The sequence below is a fragment of the Zosterops lateralis genome, assembly GCF_965231275.1.
Source record: "Zosterops lateralis genome assembly, chromosome: 2".
Lineage (NCBI taxonomy): Eukaryota > Metazoa > Chordata > Aves > Passeriformes > Zosteropidae > Zosterops > Zosterops lateralis.
In genome coordinates, this window is record NC_139763.1 from 99,347,593 (window position 1) to 99,374,540 (window position 26,948).

The window sequence follows — 26,948 nt, forward strand, 5'->3', positions numbered from 1 at the left end:
CCTATTCAAGAACAATACTTAAGATAACAAGATTTTGGTTTTAAGAGCTAAAATAAAACCCTCCTGTGCGTCTGGAAACAAAGTAAAGCCAAAGGAAACCAATTTCTTCTTTCTCTGAAGCTCAGAAAGCTAACAAGTGGCAGTGCTGATAAAACAGCAAGTACCTGATCTGACACCACTAACGCAATCTCCTTGCCAAGAAAGGCCACAGCAGTGAAAACCTGTGGGACCCCCACACCTCATTCTCATGGATTTCCTCATGCAGGTAATACAAACTCCTCCTGAGAATTCACACAGGTGAAATAAAAATGCTGAAGGCAGGTATTTGTTCAGAACAGTTTTTTTATTTAGAACATATATTGTGTCAGATAGAACTTTGTCAAAACACTGAATATAATTATCAAATCTACTAAAAAAGTATAAAAATTTATTGAACAATCAACTTTGGAAAATTTTAACGTTAACATTGCATAGCAGACTCAGAAAACCAGAAACATTAATTAGAAAATATTAACACATTGCAAACCAGACTCAAGTCATGGCATAGAGCAATAACTTTGGGTCTGTACTGATACATCCAAAAAAGCATGAAGAGGCAGCAATTTAGCAAAATGAGCTTGTTCCTTATTATCAATACAATAAAAAAAACAAAGCTTATTATATCAACTTTGGTGATCTACTTATAAAATGTTAACATTAACATGGAAGACAGCAGTGAATTTGGGCCTGTACTGATACTCTCAAAGAACATGAATAAGCAAAAATTTAGGTAATTTAACTTGTTCCTTATTATTAATACAGTAAGAATCAAAAGTTATTAGCAAATAAAAAGAATAGAGATAACATTCTGTTATTACAAATACTGTCAAGTATAAAATTCCAACTTAGCCATAAATTGAGTAAGAAGTGCCCTGTCAAAAGGGACAAACCTTTTCCCAAAGATTTGTAATACGAGAAATTATACACCAGAACTATATGCTTACATAGAACCATAAATACTTGATTCTTGGAAGAACAACACTGAACATATATAAAACAAACTGCATATATATAAAACCCAACCTGTATAAAACTGTTTTAATGTGTAACAGTCCATGAATGCTTCTTGGTGAGCTTTAACCAGAGTGTTATCCAAAGGATTCCTACAATTGGTCTTTCCCATCAGTGTAGCTGAGTTTTCTGTATACCCTAAGAAAAAAAAACCAAACAGAACCTCTGTTTAGATGATGGAGTAAATTACACAAAAATACTATATATTAGCTGAAACTCCAACGAACATGATGAAATTGAAACAAATTGCCAAAGCAAGGTATCTGAACATCTTGACTGTGAACAGCAGCAGGGCTCCTTGTCTGCTTTCCTGTGTGCTCTCAGATGGAGGGAAGCTTTTCATGGAACGTCATTTTAATGTCTCAGTAGTGCTACTACATCAAAGCTATGTATATCTATTAAACTTTGAGATGCAATCTTGGAATGTATTCACAACCAGCTAAATGTTAAAGACAAGTGAGAACACCTTGCATATCACTTAAGAAACTGCATAAATTTTCTCTTATATTTTAAACTAATTTGGTTTACATCTGACAATTAAATATAGCAGTAAAGCTGTAGGACAGCATTCACACAGAGCTGAAGTAAAATTCATTAGTTATGAACATTTCCTTTTCAGAAATCTCTTTCATAATCATCTTCTGGACAAAGGCAATCTGGTTCCAGATAGAAAGACAATATTCCTTTTCTTCTCACAATTTTCATTACAACATACAGCATTTTGCCACATGGCTTGGGCATTAAACTTCTGAGGGATCTAAAGCCATTAAAAAGCTTCACTGCTGGGAACCATAGAAAACTAAAAATATCACACCACAGGCCTCAGGAAGCTTTCCAGCTGACAGTCCATTTTGGCTACAAATCAGCAAACATGTCTTTTTGTAATTAAAGAACAAAGAAATAGATTTTATTCCAGATGCCTAGGAAGAAAACTCTGAAATCTTGATTTCTCTGCTTATATGCATTAAAGAAAGAAAAACCTTTTCCTTTAGAACAATAACTAATTTTACAGGACTGGCTATTTTGTATGGGAGACAGGATAATGTAATGAGGATAAACAAAAGGAATCCAGGAACTGAGGAGAATTTTGCTCAGCTAAGTGGGCATACTCAACATCATAGAAATGTCCTTGCACACTCATCAGCTTGTCTCCAATCTTCCATTATAGCAAAAATAATCCAAATACAGTTTTTATCAATGTTGTATGTATTTGTAATACAAGCCTCTAAATTTCAATTCCATCTTTGCTTAAACTGGAACTTTTTTCTTTAAATCTTGAAGCTTTTTTTCTTGTTAAATTCTCCATAGAGATAATTTAAAAGTGCTTTCTGCCTTTCTTTGAACTTCTAATTCAAACATTGTCAGAAAATGTTGATATCAGCTGTATGATCATCTCAAGCATAGTCAAAGTATTTCTTGACTGAGTTTGGAAAGCCAGCATAACTTGCAGTGACAAATTACACTTACAGCAAAAAAGCATGTCAAAAATGTTTTGGTAGATAAAATTAGGATTTTTTTAGAGAGCTTTTAATGATTTTTAAATCCCTAGAATATTAAATGTTTGTATTTAAAAATCCAAGAGATCTGAAGCTTTATAATCCTTTAAAAGTTAGATATTTTCTAAGAAAAACAGGTATGTTAGGCCAGTGCTCAGGGAACTGGAAAGAGTGTCCTGCTTCCAGAGATCTAAACACACTAACAGTAGGGATAATAGCAGGAGGAGAGGATCTCTGATACGTTCCAAGCAGAGGCATTGCTTGTTTACACAGAGCCAAAATGCAGGTATAACTGTGTCCTACTGCAGAGGGCAACGTTTTCTAGTCCTTTCAAATGACAATATGCTGCCCTCCTCTCTGAGGTGACTTGTCAGCTTAAACACACAGCCACAATCAAAACAATTCCATAGCACATCTGAAATAATAAATGCCTCTATAATGAACACCAGCTAAGGATTACAGTAGGTATTCAGTTAGGTCATCTTACTTCTCGTGCTCAGCTGCACACCTCCTTGCTGGAGTCTGGCTAGTTTTGACCACAGACATTTCCTCTCAGTTTTCAACTCTGCAGGTGTGATTAGCTTGGGCTCTCCCACACTCATTTTCATTCTACAAGTAAACATGGGACCTCCACATCTTTAATACAAGCATAGAGGAGTAAGAATTCATTTTGAAATCTCTTTTTTAAAGAGGCTATTATTATTACCTTGGGTGATTCTTCCTCACTTTTCTGAGAGAGCTGCAATTCCCCATTGCCCCAGGCACACCAGAGTGTGCACGTGCAGTCCCAGGTTCTGGTGGTGAGAAACAGTGGATGAAAAAAGCAAGAACAATGTCAAGCAGTACAAACATTACAGAATGTTGTTTAAGGATTAGCCTATTTAAACATTGGAAATACTTCAATGAGTAAGTTTCCTTAAGAAAATACTTTTATGCAAATTAATGAAGGGTCTGAAACTAACCTTGCAGGGAAGTGCCAGGAATACCAAGAATACTTCTGTCTGAAGAATCATGAGATCCAGAGCCCTGAAAATAAAGCAGCAACCTATAACATTAATGAAAAAAATATGCTATTTCACAGCTTACCTCAGAAGAGATGACTGTGAACTTGGAAATGAGTGTCTGATTTAAATCAACAAGTATAACGATTCCTGTGAAACCCTGGAAAGATTAATTTGTTTGCTTTGCCTTGTCCATCTATAAAATCATTTCAGAAGGACAACACCATAACTGAGTCACTATTTGAGACCATTTTAACCAGCGACTAAAATGGAATCAAATCTTTCATTTAGAACCATTTCAAATTTATTAAGTATAGAGAGCTTCCCACATGATCTAGGAGACCTGATATCTCCAAGCTCCCAGAGCTGTAAAACATCCCTGCTAACCAAAAAGCATCAGAAGTATGCTATCACTAGTTCCAACAGCTTGCAGCTCTAATCCATTCTTAAGCCCTTCTCCAAATATCTAAAGGTACACAATTTTTTTTTCTCAAGGTCCTTAAATACCTGACAATGACAGTTGTGATCTGCAAACAAGCTGGGGTTGCTACAGTTGTACGTGCTCAAAGCATCCATGCCAGCTGCCTGAGGATTACCCTTTTTACTGGGGGAAATCTCCTGACATTTCCTTGAAGAAATACAACGTTCTGGTGTAAGTTTCAGTCGCTTCAGTGGTGAACAAGGAAGATAGTTTTCAGAATTTCCTGCTCTTTTAACACTGGAAATTGAAGAATAACTTCGGACAGGAGAATTAACAAGAGCATTTACAGTTTCAGGCATCTGTATTTTTTCATATTTCCTGAAATTTGAAACTGTCTGAAACCAAGGAAATTCTGGAACAGACCCTCTCCTGTTCCCTGGAACACGAAATTTTTCATAGAGCCTGTTAAATTCTCTATCACCCTGTTTAATGGACCTCCTAGAATCACTTAAATTACTCTCCACTAATCTTCCTTTCTCTTCAAGGTTTTGTGAGTTTAAAAGAGGTCTTGTCAATGTCAAAGACTTCTGGAATTCTTCAGAACACACTTTGTAGTAGAGTTTCTCAAATGCATCTTCATATTTATTGGGCATCTTTGAAGGACTCTGCTTCATAAAAGAGGAGGAAAATGAGTCTTTGTGCTGGAAAGAAGTTCGTCTTTCCGGAATTATTTTTTCAGGATTCATGAACGCAGTATTAGATGATCTTGCAGGAGAATAATTTGTGATAGGTGTAGAATTGTTACTATTGCCATGGGAACTGTAAGCATATGAGCACAACTCTGAGGTACCAACAGAAAAGTCAGTTTTCTGAGTCTTCCTCTCTTTTACGCGATGAAGCGCTCTTGAATCTGAACTGGCAGTAGATGTTATAAAACTGGGTTCTGAGAAACCTTTGTAAGCCCATTTTTCACTTTCTGCGTATTCTGAATTCTTTGGTGAGGCAGTAGTCTGTAATTCCTCTTCAACTAAAAATGTCTCTCCCATTCTATCCATAACATCAGGAAAAGTAGTGTATTTGCAGACCTCTTGGCCCTTTCTAGATGCCAAATGCTGTTCTAAATCTGAGTCAGAGTAGCCCATTTTGATTTCATTTGTATCAGTATAAGCATAAGGCACCAGACTAGAAGAATTATTAATGAAGCAATTGTCACTACAGAATTCTCTGCTCTCATTTCCGAAAGTTGGATTCTGGTTGTCTTCACTTGTACGGCTACATATGCTGTGAAATGATTTCTTTAGTTTACAGGCTCTGGACCCTCCCATTTTGTATACAGTGACATTGTGCTTTGGTCTTCTAGAATGCCATTTCTTGGACCTTGAGTGTCCAAACATGTGCTTTAACACTTTTCTCTGACAGCGCTTTGCCACAAGCTTTACAAGTGTCTCTAAAATTGCAGGATACAAGTCTGCAAGAATTGTAGTGCTCCAGGAGCATCCCTCATCTGCAGGCTGGTATTCTCCAAGGATACTATCAAATGAAGTCGTGCTCAGTCGTGGACAGGGTCGCTGCCTGGGTAAGGCTACTGTGTTTGATGAAGTGGGAACACCAAAATGTTGTAACCGTAGGTGTCTAGACGAAGAACATTCATTTGACAACTCCAGCTTCTTTCTGCTAACAGCAGCCCGATTGCCTATTCAAAATAAAACAAAAGCCAAACCAAAAACCACAAGTCAAAAAACAAAACCAGAAGTCAGAAAAAAATCCAAACCTATGAAAGCACTTCCAGTAATATACTGTATGACTTAAAAACAACTACATATGATCCAGATAAGCCTTACTGTAACAAAATATTTGATTAAGCTTTAGGGGCAGGCTAAATAGATGATTACCATTCAATCAATTAGGAGAAAATTAATAGACTTCTTAACCATATGGAATTCACATCTTATAGAGGAAAGAAATTAAATGTGTTAGAAAAAAAACACTATTCACAGTAGCATAATATCCAGATATTCATGGCAGATGAAGACTTCTTTGCCCTTTGTGACTCCTGGTCAGATGTAACAGCCTTATCCAAAAGATTTCGCTACTTTTTATCTGTGTTCCTTGAAAGCTTAGGTGAGTACAAGTGAAGCTTTTGCTTTTATAAACCATGTGGAAAATAATGATTTTTCTAGTTAAGTCTGAAATATTTACACCAAAACTCTTAGGCTTGCAACAAGTCTGAAACCTTCTGAAGAAAGTTTACCAGCAAGCACCACTTTGAATACCAGCTGTCAGCAGACACAAAGCCACCATGGTATTACATTCCTTGAATTTAAAATAAGCAGAACTAAAATATATTGCTCTCAGTGAGCTCAAGGCTGAATTTTGGAAGTATACATATTTGTTCCTGAGGCCCCGTAAGGAAAACTGGTTTTATGTACACAAATTACTTATTTTCTGTTTTCCAAATACATACACAAAAAATCACGACTACCTTCCCTTTGAAATCCAGCCTATTGAAATTTTCATTCTGTTTACAATGGAAATTTTTTCTAATGAATTTTAATAAAACCACAAGTGAATTTTAATAAAATGACATTTTGTAACTAATATATTTGACCAAGAGACAAAAGACTTAATTGTACCAAATCGTTTTTGCATTGCCAAAGTCAAACGATGATCTTTGGATGACACTGGTGTTGTTATCTGAAAAACAAACAAAGAAAAAGCCAATCTAACATTCACAGTGTTTTGCAGGTTAAAGATAACATCAAAACCTTTCTTGGGACTCCCCCTCCTCTTGCTATTCTGGGTCATGGACAGTTTTGGTCTCCAGGGGATTGGCCAAGCTCACACAAAGTGGAAAACACCAAGACTAAGACCTCAGTAAGAAGTCAGAGGAGTTCCTAGTTTAATCTTGGACAGCTACCTGTCATTTTCTCAACTTACACATTATGAATCATGTATTAATCCCTTTCCCAAGTATAATAATTTATCCATGGATAGATATACACACATCCCCCTGAATAAACAAGACATCTCTGGCAGCTCCAGCAGAAAAGGGGAGCAGAACCCTGTACCATATCACTTCACCTCTGACCTTCCTCATCACCCAAAGCAAGGCAATGCTAATTCTCTTTTTTCTCTACAAAGGTCAGATTTAGATCTTTTGGAAAACTTACAGCTCAAAAGACAACCCACACATCAAAGTTCAAAGAACAAAGTAGAAAAGTAAAAAAAAGCAAAAATAAATTTGTAAATCATCTGCTTCATTTCTTGTATATCACAGCTGTCAAAACCCCAACACCTGATAATATTTACTCAGAAATCAGGCAAAAGAACAATGGGAGAACCACAGAGAAGTTGTGTTAGAATTCATTGTCCCACCCAGTAAAAGAGCTCCTGTTTTATTCTAACTAGCTAATAACTTAGAATAAGAGAAATATGGTACCGTTATCCATTTGGGAATATTTCTCTCATCATCTTGTACTATCACATCCACAGGGACTCTTTGCTTCTTTAGGATTTGTCCATCATCTCCCTCCAGAAGCTTAGAGGAAAATAAAATTATCAAAACACATAGAAATCATTGGCACAGACAACTCCAAACTGATTATTCAAGATTTACTCCAAACTAGTATTCCTCACATGAGGATATGTAGCCAGCATCAATTTACTTTAAGTGTAGACATTTTATGCAAAACCTCCCCCAAAAACCCACAAATGCCAAGAAGGAGCTACATGTGAAGATACATAAAAAAAGGAATAATTAACAGGTATTACAGCTGCAAATCTTTACAGGTATTCTTAACATCCTGTGAGAACTCATATACAAATTAAGGCTGACTCTGCCAGGACCCTCTACACAAAATCTAAGAGAATTATGTAAAGAAAAGGCAACTCATCAGGTAAACTGTCCCTTTATTAAGCAGAATGTATCCCCTGTTGTCAGAGAGAGGCCACTAGCACCATGCTGAACAGGGAAGGAAAGTAACTCTCATTCCTGGTAAAGGTATTTGAGCAGGCAGAACACAGGATTAAAATGCCTGCACACACAGGGGGTTCTATTTTTCATCAACAATGAAAATGCTCTGGGTAGTCCTGGCCACAATCTAGTTTGGGAACCAACAGCACAGGATTCCAGTCTGCCTTTGTTATAGCAGCCAGTACTTCCCATTTGGTTAAAATCATGTTTCCTATTTATGTGACACTCTCAGGTGAACGACCATACTTTTCGTAAGTATTTCCTCCTTAGGCTCCACTTGGTTACTCTTTTTCCTTGTCTAGAAAAGCCTTTCTCAGAGTTCCCTGCTGAAGCAGCACATGGTATGGCTTTCTCTGGCCTACTGGGATCACTAAGACAATAATATCACCTGCTATTGGTCCTGGTTACACTGTCTATTGAACCTCTCACTTGCTAAAAGAGTGCATTAAGGTGCTGATTTTATCAGGTCCTCTGCTGACTGTACCAACTCATCAGGCATCTGTACACTGATTAAATAGTTATCAGCTTCTGTTGAACACAAAACCATTACAATTTTATTAGGCATCCAAAATTTTTACCTCTTGCTGATTGTCGTCAAATTTTCTGCTTACTGAGTCCATACCACCACTTTCTTCACCTGCAATTTGAAGATAAATATTCAGTAAAATATAGTTGAATTCAAAGCAACTGTTTTTAAACACACACTGGGCAAGTTATTGACTACGCTGTTTTCATTCTAGAAAACAGTTCTCTACATTCTACATTTTAGCTGTATTGCATTTCCACTTCGAGTCCAGTTGAAAAGCATGGTTTGTGGGTTCATAAATTACTTGAGTGGAGCAAAGAAGTGTAAAGAAGACTACTCTGCAATCAGTTCCTTAAAATGCATATTAAATAATTTAGAGAGTAAAATATTTTCAAAGCTTTTTTCCTTGCTCTGCAAGATTCATTATTCATTTATGCATATCTCCTGCTATAATCCTAAATATCCCATCACACACAGCAAGGACTTGCGATCATACTTTCTGTTTATACCTTCCTATTGTCAAGACCACCTTGGAACTCACAAAGTGAGAAATTAAGGGATAATACTGAGAGTATGAAAAAACAAGTCCAAATCTCTTAACTCCATTTTTAGGTGTTCTATGAGTATTTTAGTGAATTAAATGCAACAATTCTTTTTTCTAGAAGTAGCTAGACCTTCCAATTCACTATTAGCAAAAACCAGTCATCCATGAGCATAAAATATGTGACTGCATTTTAAACCAGCATTTCTGATTTTCCCTGGACTCGCCAAAGGAAAGGACAAACGGAGTATATCTTCTATATAGTATAGCATATATAGCTTATCTTCAATATACGGACAATCATATGTTCTAATTACTGGAACTACAGTTTTTAGCAGAAAGGCCAAGATACAGAATGGAGAAATATAAAGTATTGTCTCCAGGGAATCTGAAAGGGTTTTTAAAAATGTTTTTCCTCTCTGTTCTGCCTTGGCACCTCAAAGGCAAAAAGTAAACCTTCCACCTTTCCCTCCCAAAAATACGACCTATAAATCCAGAAAGCTATTTCATAGGATCCAAACACTATTGTTACCTAAGTTATGACTTATTTATCCCTTTCTCCAAACAAATCCATCTTTCTGTGATAGTATGCTGCTAGATACAAGTAATTGTTCAGATCTACTCTGCCATGCTACTTCCTATCAAAGCAAAGAGGGTAAGCCTAATAACTTTCCCTATTAAGGACAGACTGATACTTGCAGCCCCAGGTCAGAGCTCTTCCACTTGACTTTTACTTGCTGCAGACAGGCTTTGCATACTTGCCACACAAAACAAGTGTATAATACCTGGAAGAACCTCTGCCTTCACTGAGAATTCATATTCTGTATGAATACTAAAAATGGAAAACACCTGCCACCTAAACAAAAATTTCAGCTAAACCAGCTAAAGATAGAATTTTTTCCTAAGTTCTTATGCCTTATTGGCAACCTTTCATACATGAAAACCACCAAAACCGATCCAAAAGACCCCGAAAAAATCCACCAAAACAACCAAAAGCCAAAAAACCACGCATCCCAAACACCACAGTGAACTCCATTGTTTATGTGAGGAATCCAATCCCATATCCATAAGAATCTAATTTCTACATCTTACAGTGTTTGGAGACAGCTGGAACTCACGGAGGTTTCTACAAATCCTCTTCAGTCTCTTTGTCAAGCATTCGTAGAAGAGGAAAAGTGGATAATTTATTGTATGCTGCTACGAAAATACCAGGGTCTGAAGCATTTCACTCATTTATCCCACAAGTGCAAAAGACAAAGGATGTTTAGAGAAGCCAAGCCATAGGTGCCACGGAAATATTTTTCCTATGTTTCATTGAGCAGGTTGAAAAAAAATGCCAAGTCTTTTAAACTGGCAGACATTATTTTCTCATTCAAACACTCCTTTGAAATCATCCTCACAAATGACAACAGGAAACATTTCCCTCAACAGAGAAGTAACTGTCAGCCTTAGAGGCAGCTATGTAGATGAACAAGCTCATTTAATACCACAGTACTTAAACCCCAAGCTCACCATACCTCACTGAAACTACTCTCTCAGCCACTCTCTGCTGCCTACTGCCCAGCCATAGCTCAGCTTAAGAAAAATAGTAGAAGTTTATATTTTCTCAGACAGGAATCGAAAATGTTGAGTAATAAAAATTTTAAATATTTGAAAAAAAAAAAAAAAAAAGAAAAAACAGTCAAATACCGCTGTCAATGAAATCAAACATTATTTGGGAAAATAAGTCAAAATTTCCCCAAAGATCTTCCCAAGACTGATGTCAAAGCATTTACACTCTTGAAGAACTGTTGCAACTGATGGCAAACCTCTGTTTATCATTCCCCTAGTATTGAATGTATCTATTTTCACTACTACAAAAACTTCTACTGACACCAAGGCCAAGGTTTTTATTGTTATTTTATTATTTTCATTACATTATTATTATATGTTATTTTATGTTATTTATATATTATTTTATTATTTTTACAACTGCCATTCTTTTCTAAGAAAGGACAGATGAACATATTGCACATTGACCTTCCAATGCACCAGGGAATCAGGACTGAAATTCCAAAGAGGAATATGAATATTGAATTCATAGAACCACCCATACCTCAGACTCTTGCTATCCCTATTCCCAACCTTCTGAAAGGCTACTGAACATGTATAAACCCCAATTTTACTGTATTAGAAAGTGATAGAAAAGTGATTGGGAACTTTCTCAAAATGTTAAAAAAAGGGCAGGGGTAAGTAGTAAATTAAAAAACTCACCTGAATCAGATGTATCTACATCAGTGTTCTCAGAAGATTCCTTAAAAGAACATCAAAGGAATTTTAATACCTGGTAGCTTGAGCTCTATTCATTAGCTCATAGAATTTTCTGCATTCACTGTTTGATAACTTTATTGGGGGGTGGTGGTAGAGAAACACACACAGTTGTATTCCACAAATTCTGTCCAAATCACACCCTCTTCAGTAACAAATCTACACACAAACTTACTTTGAGTCAAAAGACACTACTCTAGAATACACAGATTCTATAAATAATAATTTAAAAATGTTAGACACACATACTGCCTAACTAAAAAGGCACTTGAAGCCTATATCCAACTGCTCCCACTCTCCCATCAAATAAACCTAACTCAGCTGACATCCACAATTGATATCCTGGTACAGCACCACCTGTTCATGAATATTCTTTACCTTTTGATTACATAAACACATTCCCCCAAGGAGGCTCCCCCAGGATGGTTGGGCTCAGAAGGGACCTTAAAGATCATCTAGTACCAACCCCTCTGGGATGGCCAGACTGCTCAAAGCCTCATCCAGCCTGGCCGGTAGTGCCCATACCTGATGGACTGGTGGCTGTTCATCTTCAAAATCACTGCTCTCGTCCTCTGATATTTCTTTCCATGAACAGGGAAAAAAAAAAAAAAAAAAAAACAAACAAAAAACAGTTCTATTACTTCTATAATATTTCACCTCTCTAGTTATTTTTGTTTCAATTTCTTCTTTTATTTTGCCTTCTATTTATGTCCTATCACCAGTGCCTCTAGTCATTGGTTTCTTTTTCTCACTCACTCTGGACAATCACACCACAATGAAACACCAGCCAAAGTCCTCCAGCACACCTTTTATCACTGTGCAGAAAACCTGCTCTGTGTGCTCTGTGTTCAAGGCACCTGTGCCCATCATCTAGCAGGGTGGGTGCTATTTTTACAGTGCAGTGTGATATCCTTGGTTGGCTCAAGCAGCTTTCAAACTTGTCTCTTCACCATTTGATTATTCCAAAATAAGTCTATTACTCTGAACTTCTTTGCATGAAATAGAACAGATTTTACTTTAAGTTTTAGCCAAAATTTGTCAGGCACCTTTCTCAGTGGTCAACCCTACCTGGTGTCATCTGAGAGTTAATCAAGAGTAACCCTTCTCCAGTTATTTACTTAAGGCATAAACCAATAAAGGGCACAGGACAAATCCTGTAAGAAAATCCCCCATGTTTTCCTCAAGTCTGGACACACAGACCACTGATAATAATTCTAAGCACAGTTTGCCAACCAGTGGCTATAAAACCACTTCCTCATAAAATTCATCAAGCATATAACTAAAAGGCTCTGGCTTAAGGTTGTAACCTTTGCTGGAAATTAATCTTCATTATTTTGCAAACACTACAGTAATACTTCCAATACAGTGTATTTTTTTAGAAGCTGAATAGTGCATTTTCCTAATATATCTCAATTGGGAACACAGGAACTCAGAAGAACACAACAATGTCCTGTCGAAATTTCTTACTGAGTAAGGTCTATGAAACACCACAGGACTTTTTCTTTCAAAAACAATTCTTAAGGAACTATTTCAAGTGGTTAATTAATACATGAGAGAAATATCACTTTTTTTTGAGGTTGAAATTTAACATACCTGGTCCCCTCCCTTACAGAGAGCTGCCATTTATTAAAAAAAAAGCCCACCACTCAAAGGATTACCATTTTAATCAATAAAACTTGATGAGTGTGCTGGACATTCTATTCAAATATTAAAACTCAAATCGAGCAAAATTCAGCAGTGTGAGTTGTATATTCCAAGGAGAGGGGTTCATTGAAATGTATTTGGTTTAATGCCCAATGTCTACACTAAATAGCACAAAATTTTATGTATCTTAATTGAAAACACTTAGGTCTATTTAAGAATAAAGAAGTAAGTAAAATTAATACATTATTTTAATAACTCATAGTCAGATATATCTTTTTTTGGTTGAAGGTTTTAAGTGTGGGTTGTTTTTTTTTTTTTTAAGGCAAACAGCAATCACAACCAGACAGTTAAAATATTTACTCATGTGTCTTAGTGTTTAAAAAAAAAATCAGAGCAAGATATGGTTTTCTTAAGCTGGATAAAATTTGTGAGACTATTTTTTACGGAACACGTAAATATAAATGTATCAATACAAATCTATGCAGGATTGTTTTCTTACAAGGATGTCTGTCACTCAACTTCCATATTTAGTTAGATATTTCTTCCTGAGGATAACTTAAAATAAAATAATACTTCTCTCAAGTTACATTAGAAATTGCAAAAATACATGTTACCTATTTTTCTGCATATCTGTGTCATCTGTAATGCAGTACACTACATTTAAAATTAATAAGAACAAGACTTTGTAGCATTAAAAGACTCCAAGTTAACTTCTCTTTAAGAGCTTCTAAAATTGGCAAAATATTTCTTCTAAAACACTTAAAATATCATATCTTTGAAAAAATACTTTTTATCCAAGCTTTACCACAGACTATAGCCAAATATTTGTCCTACTTGGCCCCATCAGCTAAATGGAGCAAGAGGTAAAGTTCTAGACCATCTGAAACTTTTTGCACCAGACCCTTATTTCTCAGCTCTACATTTAAATTTCTTAGGCTGATTCAAAGCCTGTACCTGACCACACCATATAGAGAAATGTTTTGCTAGTATTGTAGAGGAAGAGAGGTGCTGGGCACTGCTTTGTCCTCTGGTGTTCCAAATGGAAGTGTCTCAGATGTCATAAAATAACATGAAAACCACCACACACCAAAACCTTGAGAGAATAGAGCCCAACATACCTTCAAAGTACTACACTGGAAAATTTCCCCCCCATCACTTAACCCAGTAGAAAGATGTATTTTAGTGGAACATACAGCTCCTTTTCAGAAAAATGGTCAGACGTCACACACTCCTCTAAGAAGTATTATTTTACACTTTGGTGTACAGACTTGTTTTGATTTCTAGCCAGGAACTTGATTTCTATTGAAGTAACTGTATGATACTTTTTTCCTGGAGGCATCCTCATTCATTGAGAACACTGAATCACCTGCTAAATTTTTGATAGCCCATTATGCAACGTGGTGAGATTCTTTTAGTACATATTTTTTAATATGCCCACTTATCTAGTAATTTTCAAAAAGCTAAGATTCATTTCTTCACTGCATGTATGTAAGTTAGGGTTGGAATTTTTAAAATTCAATGATTAACTGATAAAACTGACAAATATAACAAAACCCACTTTAATTACTTGATAAAGGTGGGTGTTTTTTGTTTTTTTTTTTTTTGTAGTTGTTAAACCTGAAATATTTACACCAAAACTCTTAGGCTTGCAACAAGTCTGAAACCTTATGAAGAAAGTTTACTAGCAAGTACTACTTTGAATACCAGTTGCCAACAGATCCAAAGCCATCACTATATTACATTCCTTGAATTTAAAATAAGCAGAACTAAAATATATTGCTTTCAGTGAGCTAAAGGCTGCTAAATTTGGTAACTATGCATATTTGTTCCTGAGGCTAGGTAAGGAAAACTAGTTTTGTGTACACAAGTTATTTATATTTAGTTTTCCAAAAACCTTTTGCCATAAGCAAAATCACGTCTAACTTCGCTTTGAAATCCAGCCTACAGAAATTTGCAGGTGGATAAATAATGCCTTTGTGCTTACAAGAAATGAAATATTTTCTTCAAATGAATTTTAATAAAACCACATTTTGTAACTAATATATTTGACCAACAGACAAAAGACTTAATTGTACCAAATCGTTTTTGCATTGCCAAAGTCAAACGATGATCTTTGGATGACACTGGTGTTGTTATCTGAAAAACAAACAAAGAAAAAGCCAATCTAACATTCACAGTGTTTTGCAGGTTAAAGATAACATCAAAACCTTTCTTGGGACTCCCTCTCCTCTTGCTATTCTGGGTCATGGACAGTTCTGGTCTCCAGGGGATCGGCCAAGTTCACACAAAGTGGAAAACACCAAGACTAAGACCTCAGTAAGAAGTCAGGAGTTCCTAGTTTAATCTTGGACAGCTACCTGTCATTTTCTCACCTTACACATTATGTATCATGTATTAATCCCTTTCCCAAATATAATAATTTATCCATGGATAGATATACACACATCCCCCTGAATAAACAAGACATCTCTGGCAGCTCCAGCAGAAAAGGGGAGCAGAACCCTGTACCATATCACTTCACCTTTGACCTTCCTCACCAACCAAAGCAAGGCAATGCTAATTTTCTTTTTTCTCTACAAAGGTCAGATTTAGATCTTTTGGAAAACTTACAGCTCAAAAGACAACCTGCACATCAAGGTTCAAAGAACAAAGTAGAAAAGTAAAAAAAAAGCAAAAATAAATTTGTAAATCATCTGCTCCATTTCTTGTATATCAGAGCTGTAAAAACACCAAGACCTGATAATATTTACTCAGAAATCAGGCAAAAGAACAATGGGAGAACCACAGAGAAGTTGTGTTAGAATTCATTGTCCCACCCAGTAAAAGAGCTCCTGTTTTATTCTAACTAGCTAATAACTTAGAATAAGAGAAACATGGTACCGTTATCCATTTGGGAATATTTCTCTCATCATCTTGTACTATCACATCCACAGGGACTCTTTGCTTCTTTAGGATTTGTCCATCATCTCCCTCCAGAAGCTTAGAGGAAAATAAAATTATCAAAACACATAGAAATTACTGGCACAGACAACTCCAAACTGATTATTCAGATTAACTCCAAACTAGTATTCCTCACATGAGGATATGCAACAGCATCAACTCATTTTTAGTGTAGACATTTTATGCAAAACTGCCCCAAAAACCCACAAGTGCCAAGGAACTACATGTGAAGATACATAAAAAAGGAATAATTAACTGGTTTGTTAAGGGAAGAGCACACACTGCCTTAAAGATCCACCAATAAAAACAAACAAACCAACAAATCACCCAAATAAAAAACAGGACAATGGTTATAAATCTGATAATTACAGCTGGAAATCGTTACATGTATTCTTAACATCCTGTGAGAACCCATATATAAATTAAGGTCGACTCAGCCAGGACCACTCCTACATAAAATCTAAGAGAATTTCGTAGAGAAAAGGCAACTCATTAGGTCAACTGTCCCTTTCTTAAGCAGATTGTATTTCCTTTTATCAGAGAGAGGCCACTAGCACCATGCTGAACAGGGAAGGAAAGTAAATCTCATTCCTGGTAAAGGTATTTGAGCAAGAAGAACACAGGATTAAAATGCCTGCACACACAGGGGGTTCTATTTTTCATCAACAATGAAAATGTTCTGGGGAGTTGTGGCCAGTCTAGTCTGGGAACCAACAGCACAAGATTCCTGTCTGCCTTTGTTATAGCAGCCAGTACTTCCCGTTGCCCATTTGCTTGAAATCATGTTTCCTATTTATGTGACACTCTCAGGTGAACGACCATACTTTTCATAAGTATTTCCTCCTTAGGCTCCACTTGGTTATTCTTTTTCCTTGTCTAGAAAAGCCTTTCTCAGAGTTCCCTGCTGAAGCAGCACATGGTATGGCTTTCTCTGGCCTACTGGGATCACCAAGACAATAATATCACCTGCCATTGGTCCTGGTGACACTGTCTATCGAACCCCTCACTTGCTAAAAGAGTGCATTAAGGTGCAGATTTTATCAGGTCCTCTGCTGACTGTACCAACTCATCAGGCATCTGTACACTGGTTAAATAGTTAACAGCTTCTGTTGAACACAAAACCATTACAATTTTATTAGGCATCCAAAATTTTTACCTCTTGCTGATTGTCTTCAAATTTTCTGCTTACTGAGCCTATACCACCACTTTCTTCATCTGCAATTTGAAGATAAATATTCAGTAAAATATAGTTGAATTCAAAGCAACTGTTTTTAAACACACACTAGGCAAGTTATTGACTACACTGTTTTCATTCTAGAAAATACTTTCTACACTACATTTTTTAGCTGTATTTCATTTCCATTTTGAGTCCAGTTGAAAAGCATGGTTTGTGGGTTCATAAATGACATGAGGGGAGCAAAGAAGGGTAAAGAAAACTGCCCTGCAATCAGTTCCTTAAAATGTATATTAAAAAAATTAGAGAGTAAACTATTTTGAAAGTTTCTGTCCTTGCTCCGCAAGATTCATTATTGCATATCTCCTGCTACCATCCTAAATATCCCAACACAGACAGCAAGGACTTTCTCTTAGTACTCTCCTATTGTCAAGACCACATTGGAACTCACAAAGTGAGAAATTAAGGATAACATTGAGAGTATGAAAAAACAAGTCCAAATCTTTTAACTCCATTTTTAGGTGATCTATGGGTATTTTTGTGAATGAAAGGCAACAATTTTTTTTTTCCAGATGTAGCCAGACCTTCCAAATCACTATTAGTTAAAAACAGTCATCCCTGAGTGTAAAATATGTGACTGCATTTCAAATCAGCATTTCTGATTTTCCCTGGACACACCAAAGGAAAGTAAAAAGGAGAGGAGAATAACTCTGCAAACTGAGAGTGAAAAACTCTACCACACTACTGCCTCGTCATAATATTCTGAAATTGCTTTTACTCTCTCTGCCATACAATCTCCTTCCTCCAGTAGAACTGGACACAAATATGACACATGGCTTCCTCAATGTTCATCAAGAGGAACAGACTCAACTGCTACAAAAATGGGCAGTTCTTGAGAAAAAGGGAAGACCTCTTGTATCCAGGAATGGTTGACTCCACCAGGCCAATTATAAATTATTCGAAAACAGCATGAATCAAAGAATCAGTTGATTTGTATACAGGTATCGTTTTAAGTGTGAATCCTCAAAACCCCAAAGTTAGTCTATCTTCAATGTACTGGCAATCACACGTTGAAATCACTAGAAGTACAGTTTTTAGCAAAGGGCCAAGATACAGAAGGGAGAAATAAAAAGTATTGTCTCCAGAGAATCTGAAAGGGTTTTTAAAAGTGTTTTACCTCTCTGTTCTGCCTTGGCACCACAAAGGCAGAAGAGAGAGGAAAAAGGAAACCTTCCACCTTTCCCTTCCAAAAATATGATCTATAAATACAGAAAGCTATTTCACAAGAGGTGCATCCAAGCACTATTACTACCTAAGTCATGACATATTAATCCCTTTCTCCAAACAAATCCATTTTTCTGTGATAGTATGCGGCTAGATACAAGTAATTGTTCAGATCTACTCTGCCATGCTACTTCCTATCAAAGCAAAGAGGGTAAGCCTAATAACTTTCCCTATTAAGGACAGACTGATACTTGCAGCCGCAGGTCAGAGCTGTTCCACTTGACTTTTACCTGCTGTAGACAAGCTTTGTGTACTTAAAACACAAAACAAGTGCATAATACCTGGAAGAACCTCTGCATTCATTAAGAAGTGTCAAGTATTCTATAGGGATACTAAAAATGAAAAAATCCTGCCAAAACAAAAATTTCAGCTAAACCAGCAAAAGATAGATTTTTTTTCCCAGGTTCATATGCCTCATTGGCAACCTTTCATACATGAAAAAAACCACCAAAACTGATCCAAAAGACCCTGAAAAAATTCACCAAAACAACCAAAAGCCAAAAAACCACGCATCCCAAACACCACAGTGAACTCCATTGTTTATGTGAGGAATCCAATCCCATATCCCTAAGAATCTACTTTCTACATCTTACAGTATTTGGAGACAGCTGGAACTCACGGAGGTTTCTACAAATTCTCTCCAGTCTCTTTGTAGAACATTCATAGGAAGAGAAGTGGATAATTTATTGTATGCTGCTAGGAAAATACCAGGGTCTGAGGGATTTCACTCATTTATCCCACAAGTGCAAAAGACAGAGGACACTTACTGAAGCCAAGCTACAGATGCCATGGACATACTTGCCTAATGTTTCATTGAGCAGGTTGAAAAAAAAAAAGCCATGCCTTTTAAACTCGCAGATATTATTTTCTCATTCAAACACTCCTTTGAAATCATCCTCTCAAATGATAACAGGAAACATTTCCCTCAACAGAGAAGTAACTGTCAGCCTTAGAGGCAGCTATGTAGATGAACAAGCTCATTTAATACCACAGTACTTAAACCCCAAGCTCACCATACTTCACTGAAACTACTCTTTCAGCCACTCTCTGCTGCCTACTGCCCAGCCATAGCTCAGCTTATGAAAAATAGAAGTTTTTCCTCAGACAGGAATCAAAAACGTTGAGTAATAACAGTTTTAAATATTTGAAACAAAAGTCAAATACTGCTGTCAATGAAATCGAACACAATCAAATAATTACTTGGAAATACAAGGACAAAACTTCCCCAAAGATCTTCCCAAGACTGATGTCAAAGCGTTTACAAATACTCCTGAAGAATTGTTGCAACTGACTGCAAACTTCTGTTAATCACTCTCCTACTATTGAATGTATTTATTTCAGTACTGCTAAAACTTCTACTGACACCTAGGCCAAGTTTTTTATTTCATTGTTCCTTTCTTTTCTAAGAAAGACAGTTGAGCATATTCCACACTGCCCTCCCAATGTACCAGGGAATCAGAACTGAAATTCCAAAGAAGAATATGAATATTGAGTTCATAGAACCACCCATACCTCAGACTCTTGCTATCCCTATTCTCAACCTTCTGAAGGCCTACTGAACATATATAATAACTACTTTTACTGTATTAGAAAGTGATGAAAAAGTGATTTGCAATTTTCTCAAAATGTTAAGAAAAGGGCAGAGGTAAGTAGTAAATTAAAAAACTCACCTGAATCAGATGTATCTACATCAGTGTTCTCAGAAGATTCCTTAAAAGCACATCAAAGGAATTTTAATACCTGGTAGCTTGAGCTCTATTCATTAGCTCATAGAATTTTCTGCATTCACTGTTTGATAACTTTATTGGGGGGTGGCGGTAGAGAAACACACACAGTTGTATTCCACAAATTCTGTCCAAATCACACCCTCTTTAGTAACAAATCTACACACAAACTTACTTTGAGTCAAAAGACACTACTCTAGAATACACAGATTCTATAAATAATAATTTAAAAATGTTAGACACACATACTGCCTAACTAAAAAGGCACTTGAAGCCTATATCCAACTGCTCCCACTCTCCCATCAAATAAACCTAACTCAGCTGACATCCACAACTGATATCCTGGTACAGCACCACCTGTTCATGAATATTCTTTACCTTTTGATTACATAAACACATTCCCCCAAGGAGACTGCCCCAGGACAGCTGGGGTCAGAAGGGACCTTAAAGATCATCTAGTACCAACCCCTCTGGGATGGCCAGACTGCTCAAAGCCTCATCCAGCCTGGCCTGCAACACTCCATAAAAACAGATGCAATGTAGTGCCCATACCTGATGGACTGGTGACTGTTCATCTTCAAAATCACTGCTCTCGTCCTCTGATATTTCTTTCCATGAACAGGGGAAAAAAAAACAAAACACCAGTTCTGTTACTTCTATAATATTTAGCCTCTCTAGTTATTTCTGTTTGAATTTTTTTCTTTTATTTTGCCCTCTATTTATGTCCTATCACTAGTGCCTCTAGTCATTGGTTTCTTTTTCTCACTCACTCTGGACAATCACACCACAATGAAACACCAGCCAAAGTCCTCCAGCACACCTTTTATCACTGTGCAGAAAACCTGCTCTGTGTGCTCTGTGTTCAAGGCACCTGTGCCCATCATCTAGCAGGGTGGGTGCTATTTTTACAGTGCAGTGTGATATCCTTGGTTGGCTCAAGCAGCTTTCAAAATTGTCTCTTCACCATTTGATTATTCCAAAATAAGTCTATTACTCTGAACTTCTTTGCATGAAGTAGAACAGATTTTACTTTAAGTTTTAGCCAAAGTTTGTCAGGTACCCTTCTCAGTGGTCAACCTGACATGGTGTCATCTGAGAGTTAATCAAGAGTAACCCCTCTCCTGTTGTTTTCTTAAAAGCCTAAACCAATAAAGGGCACAGGACAAATCCTGTAAGAAAATCCCCCATGTTTTCCTCAAGTCTGGGCACAGACCACTGATAATAATTCTAAGCACAGTTTGCCAACCAGTGGCTATAAAACCACTTCCTCATAAAATTCATCAAGCATATAACTAAAAGGCTCTGGCTTAAGGCTGTAATCTTTGCTGGAAATTAATCTTCATTATTTTGCAAACACTACAGTAATACTTCCTATACAAAGTGTCTCAGATGAATGTCATAAAATATTGAGAGAATAGAGCCCAACATACTTTGACGGTACTGCACTGGAAAATTTCACCCCCATCATTTACCCCAGTAGAAAGATATATTTTAGTGGAACATACAGCTTCTTTTCAGAAAAATGTTTTGTATCACACACCTCTTTAAGAAGTATCATTTTACACTTTGGTGTACAGACTTGTTTTGATTCTATTTGATTTGATTTCTAGCCTGGAAAATGATTTCTATTGAAGGAACTGTATGATACACTACATGTACATAAGTTATGGTTTGAATTTTTAAGAGTCATTGATTATCTGATAAAACTGACAAATACAACAAACCACTTTGATTAACTGATAAGGGGTGCTTATTTTAATCTACTTGTTATGATACTACCATGGATTGTAATATATTTTCTTATCTTAAACATTTTATATTACATTTTTGAGGCCTTACGTACATAAGTATTACTGATTTATTAGATGGTTTCTCACACAAAACCCGGTGAGTATCCTAAAGGATTTAGCATGAGCATCAATATCTTCCTTTAAGTCAGTGCTCTTTGGATAAGATAATTCATAGCAGTTTTTTTAAAAACACTTTACCTCTTTTCCTTTGACTTCGTCTATTATCCTGCAATTAAAAAAAAAAAAAGTCAGAATAGTCCAAGAATAGCAAAATAACTTTAACCATTGCTTTTATTTACTTTGGTATAGCCCACAACTACATAACCATTTGATTTCTTCAGGTTTCCCATGGCCTGACCAGAAAAGCCACAAGAATCCAGTAAAACTTGCCTATCATTCACTTTTCCCTTACTGTTGCTGCAAAAATCAGTGCAAAAACATTGGCTAAACAGAGAATTTCCCCTACAGTCTTTAATGGATTTACTTGGGCAACTTGTGCAGCAATGCTTAGTAGACTGTGCAAGAGGTTTTACCAGGAGTGCAAAGGGAACCATAAACAGCCTTTTTTTGGTCTCCATTAAATCCACTTGTTCCCTCAGGCTGAATTTCCCTCCTCAAGCCCTCGCTCTGTGGAGTTCAGAAAAGCTCCTGTGCCAACTACCAAGGCATACAGACACCATACAGGCCATGGGTTTACCTGACACACTGACTGGTGAGATTGCAAACATTCTTTAATTACTGTGGCATTATTTCAGAGGGGGAAAAAAAAAAAAAAAAAAAAAAGAAACCAGGAAGCCCTGTGGAATTGAAAAGCTGATTACATGAACCAAGATAAATTGATTCAATGCATTAACCTCATTGAAAACATTCTGGTGAATTCCAAAAATACACATTTCTGACAAACAGCAATTAAAAAAAAAAAATTCTTCTGGTTTACCAGGAGTGGTGCTAACCACTGATAAATGGTCATCTATTTTAGTCTAATACATCTGAAAATCTTAAACTGTGTTAAAAGTCTATTTTAAAGCAGATGTTGACCTCATTAATACCTGTGAAAATACTATATGGCACAGCAAGATTAGAATATACTTTTATCTATCTATACATACAAAAATGAATATTACTGCATTTTGGGTACATGGTAGGAATGCATTATTAAATACCTTAAGCATATCCTTCTTCCATTTTTTAACATCCTTCCTTGACACACGCCCCCATTGTTTTGGTCCTAGAAAAAAACAAAAGTAACAGTATTAAAACATCTTTTCTTTTAACACCATCTGTACTGAATATCACTTTAATATTTAGAAAGAATATCTTACAGAATGACAAAGCATTATCAAATCTGAGCAGTCTCCACCACACTTGCTGAAAAAAAAAATTAGAGGAAAACAAACTAGAGAATATGGTAATTCAAGTTAATTGAGAAGTCAGGCAAGGCAAAAAAAATACTCACATGCTGAGTCTAACAAAACTGAGCTAAAATCCAAAGAGCATTACAGCCCCATATGCTACCAAGAGGGGAAAAAAGAGCAAGTCCTCTTAGTTTTTATATATTAGTTGATGAATGCAGACTACATAGTATCTGAGGTTAGTTAAAGCCATAATTAAGGCTCTACAGGACTGAGATCCATATTCATTCCATATTGAATAGAGGTCACTAACCCAAAAGCATAACCAAAGTTTCAGAAATCCAAAGCTGTCTATTGCAATACTCTGTGAATGTTTCCTCCCTCTCCCAATGGAAAATATATACAAAATGTAAAAACCCTCGGTGCACAGCTGGTACTTCCCAGGTGTGTCCAGTAGGTTACAAGAACTGATATGGCAATTTATGTATGTAGTATTTTTTTATAGGGCTTGATATTTGGTGACAACAGAAAAAGCCAGTCATGGAAGTGATTTTCTGGGAGAGAAGAGCTCTAAAAGCTTCTTCTGTGCCTGGCAAAACTAATTGCTGGCTGGCTTTGAGAACAGGCATGCTGCTAAGTCAATTAGAGAAGTGGGAAGTGCCTCTATAACATAGGTTTAAGAACCAAAAAAAGCCTTCTAGAAGCTCTCTTTCTCTGTGAAGATTATAATATTACAAATGATTTCCTTGTAATTCACGAAGTGCATAGAAGGATGGAGACAACACCAGTAGGTGCCAACGCTTGGGTGCTTTATTAAGTCCAGACAGAATGTAAACATTGTAGTTTTAAGGAGCTCTTACCCTCAGGTGTCTCATAAGTGAGAGTAGCCATGGAAACGAGAAAGTCATCTTCAAAAGGACGATTATACTAAATAAAAAGAAGTGTTAAATATTAGAACAAACCATCAAAGCAATACCTTTAAAGTCCGGTTTATATATTTGAGTACAATATTTTGTTTTATCCTAAACACGAAGTTATCAGTGTATTTTATTGGCTGAAGATAGAAGTCAGCAATCTGGAAATATTAACTCCTAGAGGACACAGGTATTTTTAGCATATGTACAAGCCACTAAACCTCAATGCCAAAGCCGGGCAGCGCCAAAACAGGGCTCCAGAGTTTCCAAAAGCAGTTAAATCGCTTTTTTACAGTTACACCCAAACTTCCACTGCAGAATCTAAAAGCAGCCCCCACCTCAGACCAACATGTCACGCAAAAATATTCAACGTGGAGAAAAATCTTCTAGAGGCAGATTTAACCGGGTGGCAGCACATCCGAAGGGGACAGCCCGCTTATCCCAGGATAAAGGCGTGCTCTGTGCATGGCGGAGGAGGCCCATTCCCACACCGCAAACACGGAATGGCTCCCAGGGGAGAAGGATGCACGGGAGGAGCTCCCCACGTGCTGCAGTTCCATGGAAAAGCCCGGTCTAAGGCGAGCTCATGGGGCTAAGGACGGCTGGCACTCGTGCCTGAGTGGGGCATCCAGCACTGGCATTCCCGGGTGCCCGTTGTGTGCTGTATTCCCGGAGCGGATTCCTGCCGAGGCACAGGAGCAAGGCTCGGTACAGGCCAGGCACCGGTGCTCTCGCTGCCCGCTGTCCCGCCCCGCTCTGCCACAGCTCACCTGATCCAGGATGCGGTCCATGGTGGCCATGAAGCGCTCGTTGCTGCGCCGCAGCCCCTCCTGCATGGCCTCATCCCGCTCCATGGCCGCATCCCGCTCCATGGCCAGGGCCGCTCCCGCCGCCCCCCGCTCAGCTCGGCACAGCGCGACCAGCCGCTCCCGCGCCGATTCAAACCGCGGGTCACCGCCCCTCTCGCTGCCTTCGATTGGCTCTCGTTCAAATCAGTTCTGGCGCTGCAGCCAGTCCAAGTGCGCGATGGGCGGGCCTTGAATTGTGATTGGCTGCTGAAGCTGCTGTGCGCTGGATCACACCGCCTCCAAGTCCTGGCTTTTGGCGCCAAGCCAGGCGCGGTGCTGGGTCGCTATTCCACCTGGTAACAGCGGCCGGCCGCGGATTCTCATTGGCTGCGGGGCCGGCGGCAGCGGCCGGCGGCGGGCTCCCATTGGCCGCGGCGCACGGGGCCCGTGTCCCGGTGACAGGACGCGCCGCCCAGGGGACGGAGGGCCCTCGGGGCTGTCTCGGGCCTGGGCAGGTCCTGGCGGGGAATTACAGAGCGCTGTGTCCCTGGGGGATTCGGCACAGACTCGGAGGAGTCCGGGCCGGGGGGTTTGGTGTTCAGAGGGCGGCAGTCACGCCCTCCCCAGTCCCTCTCCAGCCGGTCCCCTAAGGCTGGAGGCCTCTGGGGAGGAGTGGAACTGGCAAAGCCAAAGTGTTACCTGCCCACTGGCACCGGTATTTTGGACACCAGTCTGTTCCTTCCCAATACCCTTCAGGTAACCGTTGGTTTTCTTTAAATAAAGATTTTTTTTAAAAAAGCAAAATACCCATCAGCACATCAAATTCCCTAGAACCTCCTATTACAAAAACATTTGCCATTTGGGCAATGTAAACACAGATGCATTTTTCGTAATCCGTTATTGTTTAAAGCGGATCTGTATTTACTTACATATTACTCAGTTGTGGTGGGTTTTTTTTGTTGTTGTGTTTTTTTTTTTTTTTTTGTTTTGTTTTGTTTTGTTTTGTTTTATGGTAGGGCTTCAGCAAAATACATAATTTCATCCACATTAAGGTATTCTTACTAGTATGTGAATGTGAAGTTTTCCCACTCACAGCTAACAAGTTCTGTACTAAGGCCTTACCCTGTTTCTGGCAGGTCTTATCTCTTTTCTGGTGGTTTTTTTTTTTTTTTTTTTTTTTTTTTTTTTTTTTTTTTTTTGGTTTTTTTTTTTGGTTTTTTTTTTTTTGTTGTTGTTGTTTTGTTTTGTTTTGTTTTATGGTAGGGCTTCAGCAAAATACATAATTTCATCCACATTAAGGTATTCTTACTAGTATGTGAATGTGAAGTTTTCCCACTCACAGCTAACAAGTTCTGTACTAAGGCCTTACCCTGTTTCTGGCAGGTCTTATCTCTTTTCTGGTTTTTTTTTTTTTTTTTTTTTTTTTTTTTTTGTTTTGTTTTGTTTTGTTTTTTTTTTTTTTTTTTTTGTTTTTTTTTTTTTAGGCCTTACCATTTTTCTGGGTATGATTTTTCTGCCACCACTGCATGAAATACTGCCCTCAGTGGTTAAATCACAAGCCAGCTAGAAGAGCACCGAAATGTTGATCTCAGCTTGCAGGAAGAGAAAAGATGAGTGTGGTAATTTCAGGGTGACACAACAGGTCCCACTCCTACATTTGTCACTGTATTTCCACCAGGATGACTGCAGGACAAATCATCTTTAAAACTCCCAGAATCTCACTGAGGAGCATCTAATTCTGTAGGCATTATTTTCTTAATACACACCTGGGGGTAGATTTGCAGAAGCTCTCAGTGCTTTCTCTTTATATTCACTTTGATGGAAGCTGTGCTTTGAATATATCAAACCTTATATAAAACTTCCTAAGATTTAAAAATAGGGGGGAAAAAAAGTGTAACTACCGTGAATATATTAGAACCTCTATATTGCAGATTCATAAAATTGATGGGCACTCAAGTAGTTTGGAGTAAGTCCCTATAATCTTTTCTTTCCCATTGGTAAAATGTACTGCTAACTTCACTCC

At 37.6% G+C, this 26,948-nt stretch overlaps 1 protein-coding gene across 1 annotated transcript; it reads right to left on the bottom strand.

Moving 5' to 3' along the window:
• Nucleotides 1–1,106: 1,106 nt before the first annotated feature.
• Nucleotides 1,107–25,001, bottom strand: HJURP (Holliday junction recognition protein). The gene is made up of 18 exons (XM_083854495.1): nucleotides 24,908–25,001; nucleotides 24,084–24,150; nucleotides 23,035–23,099; nucleotides 22,070–22,097; nucleotides 20,634–20,689; nucleotides 20,028–20,067; nucleotides 17,056–17,114; nucleotides 15,840–15,938; nucleotides 15,035–15,095; nucleotides 11,841–11,896; nucleotides 11,262–11,301; nucleotides 8,520–8,578; nucleotides 7,408–7,506; nucleotides 6,602–6,662; nucleotides 4,055–5,661; nucleotides 3,509–3,572; nucleotides 3,253–3,340; nucleotides 1,107–1,188 (listed from the first exon to the last, which is right to left on the bottom strand). The coding sequence occupies exons 1-18, from the start codon at nucleotides 24,989–24,991 to the stop codon at nucleotides 1,143–1,145; spliced, it is 2,679 nt and encodes an 892-aa protein (XP_083710621.1). The 5' UTR covers nucleotides 24,992–25,001; the 3' UTR covers nucleotides 1,107–1,142.
• Nucleotides 25,002–26,948: the final 1,947 nt, after the last annotated feature.

Excerpts from the sequence above, each read along its gene's own strand:
- HJURP (XM_083854495.1), bottom strand. The coding sequence starts at position 24,991 with ATGGAGCGGGATGAGGCCATGCAGGAGGGGCTGCGGCGCAGCAACGAG. Across the intron at positions 11,897-15,034 it reads GGCAATGCAAAAACGATTTG|AAATATCAGAGGACGAGAGC; the intron begins GTACAATTAAGT and ends GTTCATGGAAAG. Across the intron at positions 5,662-6,601 it reads GGCAATGCAAAAACGATTTG|GCAATCGGGCTGCTGTTAGC; the intron begins GTACAATTAAGT and ends TATTTTGAATAG.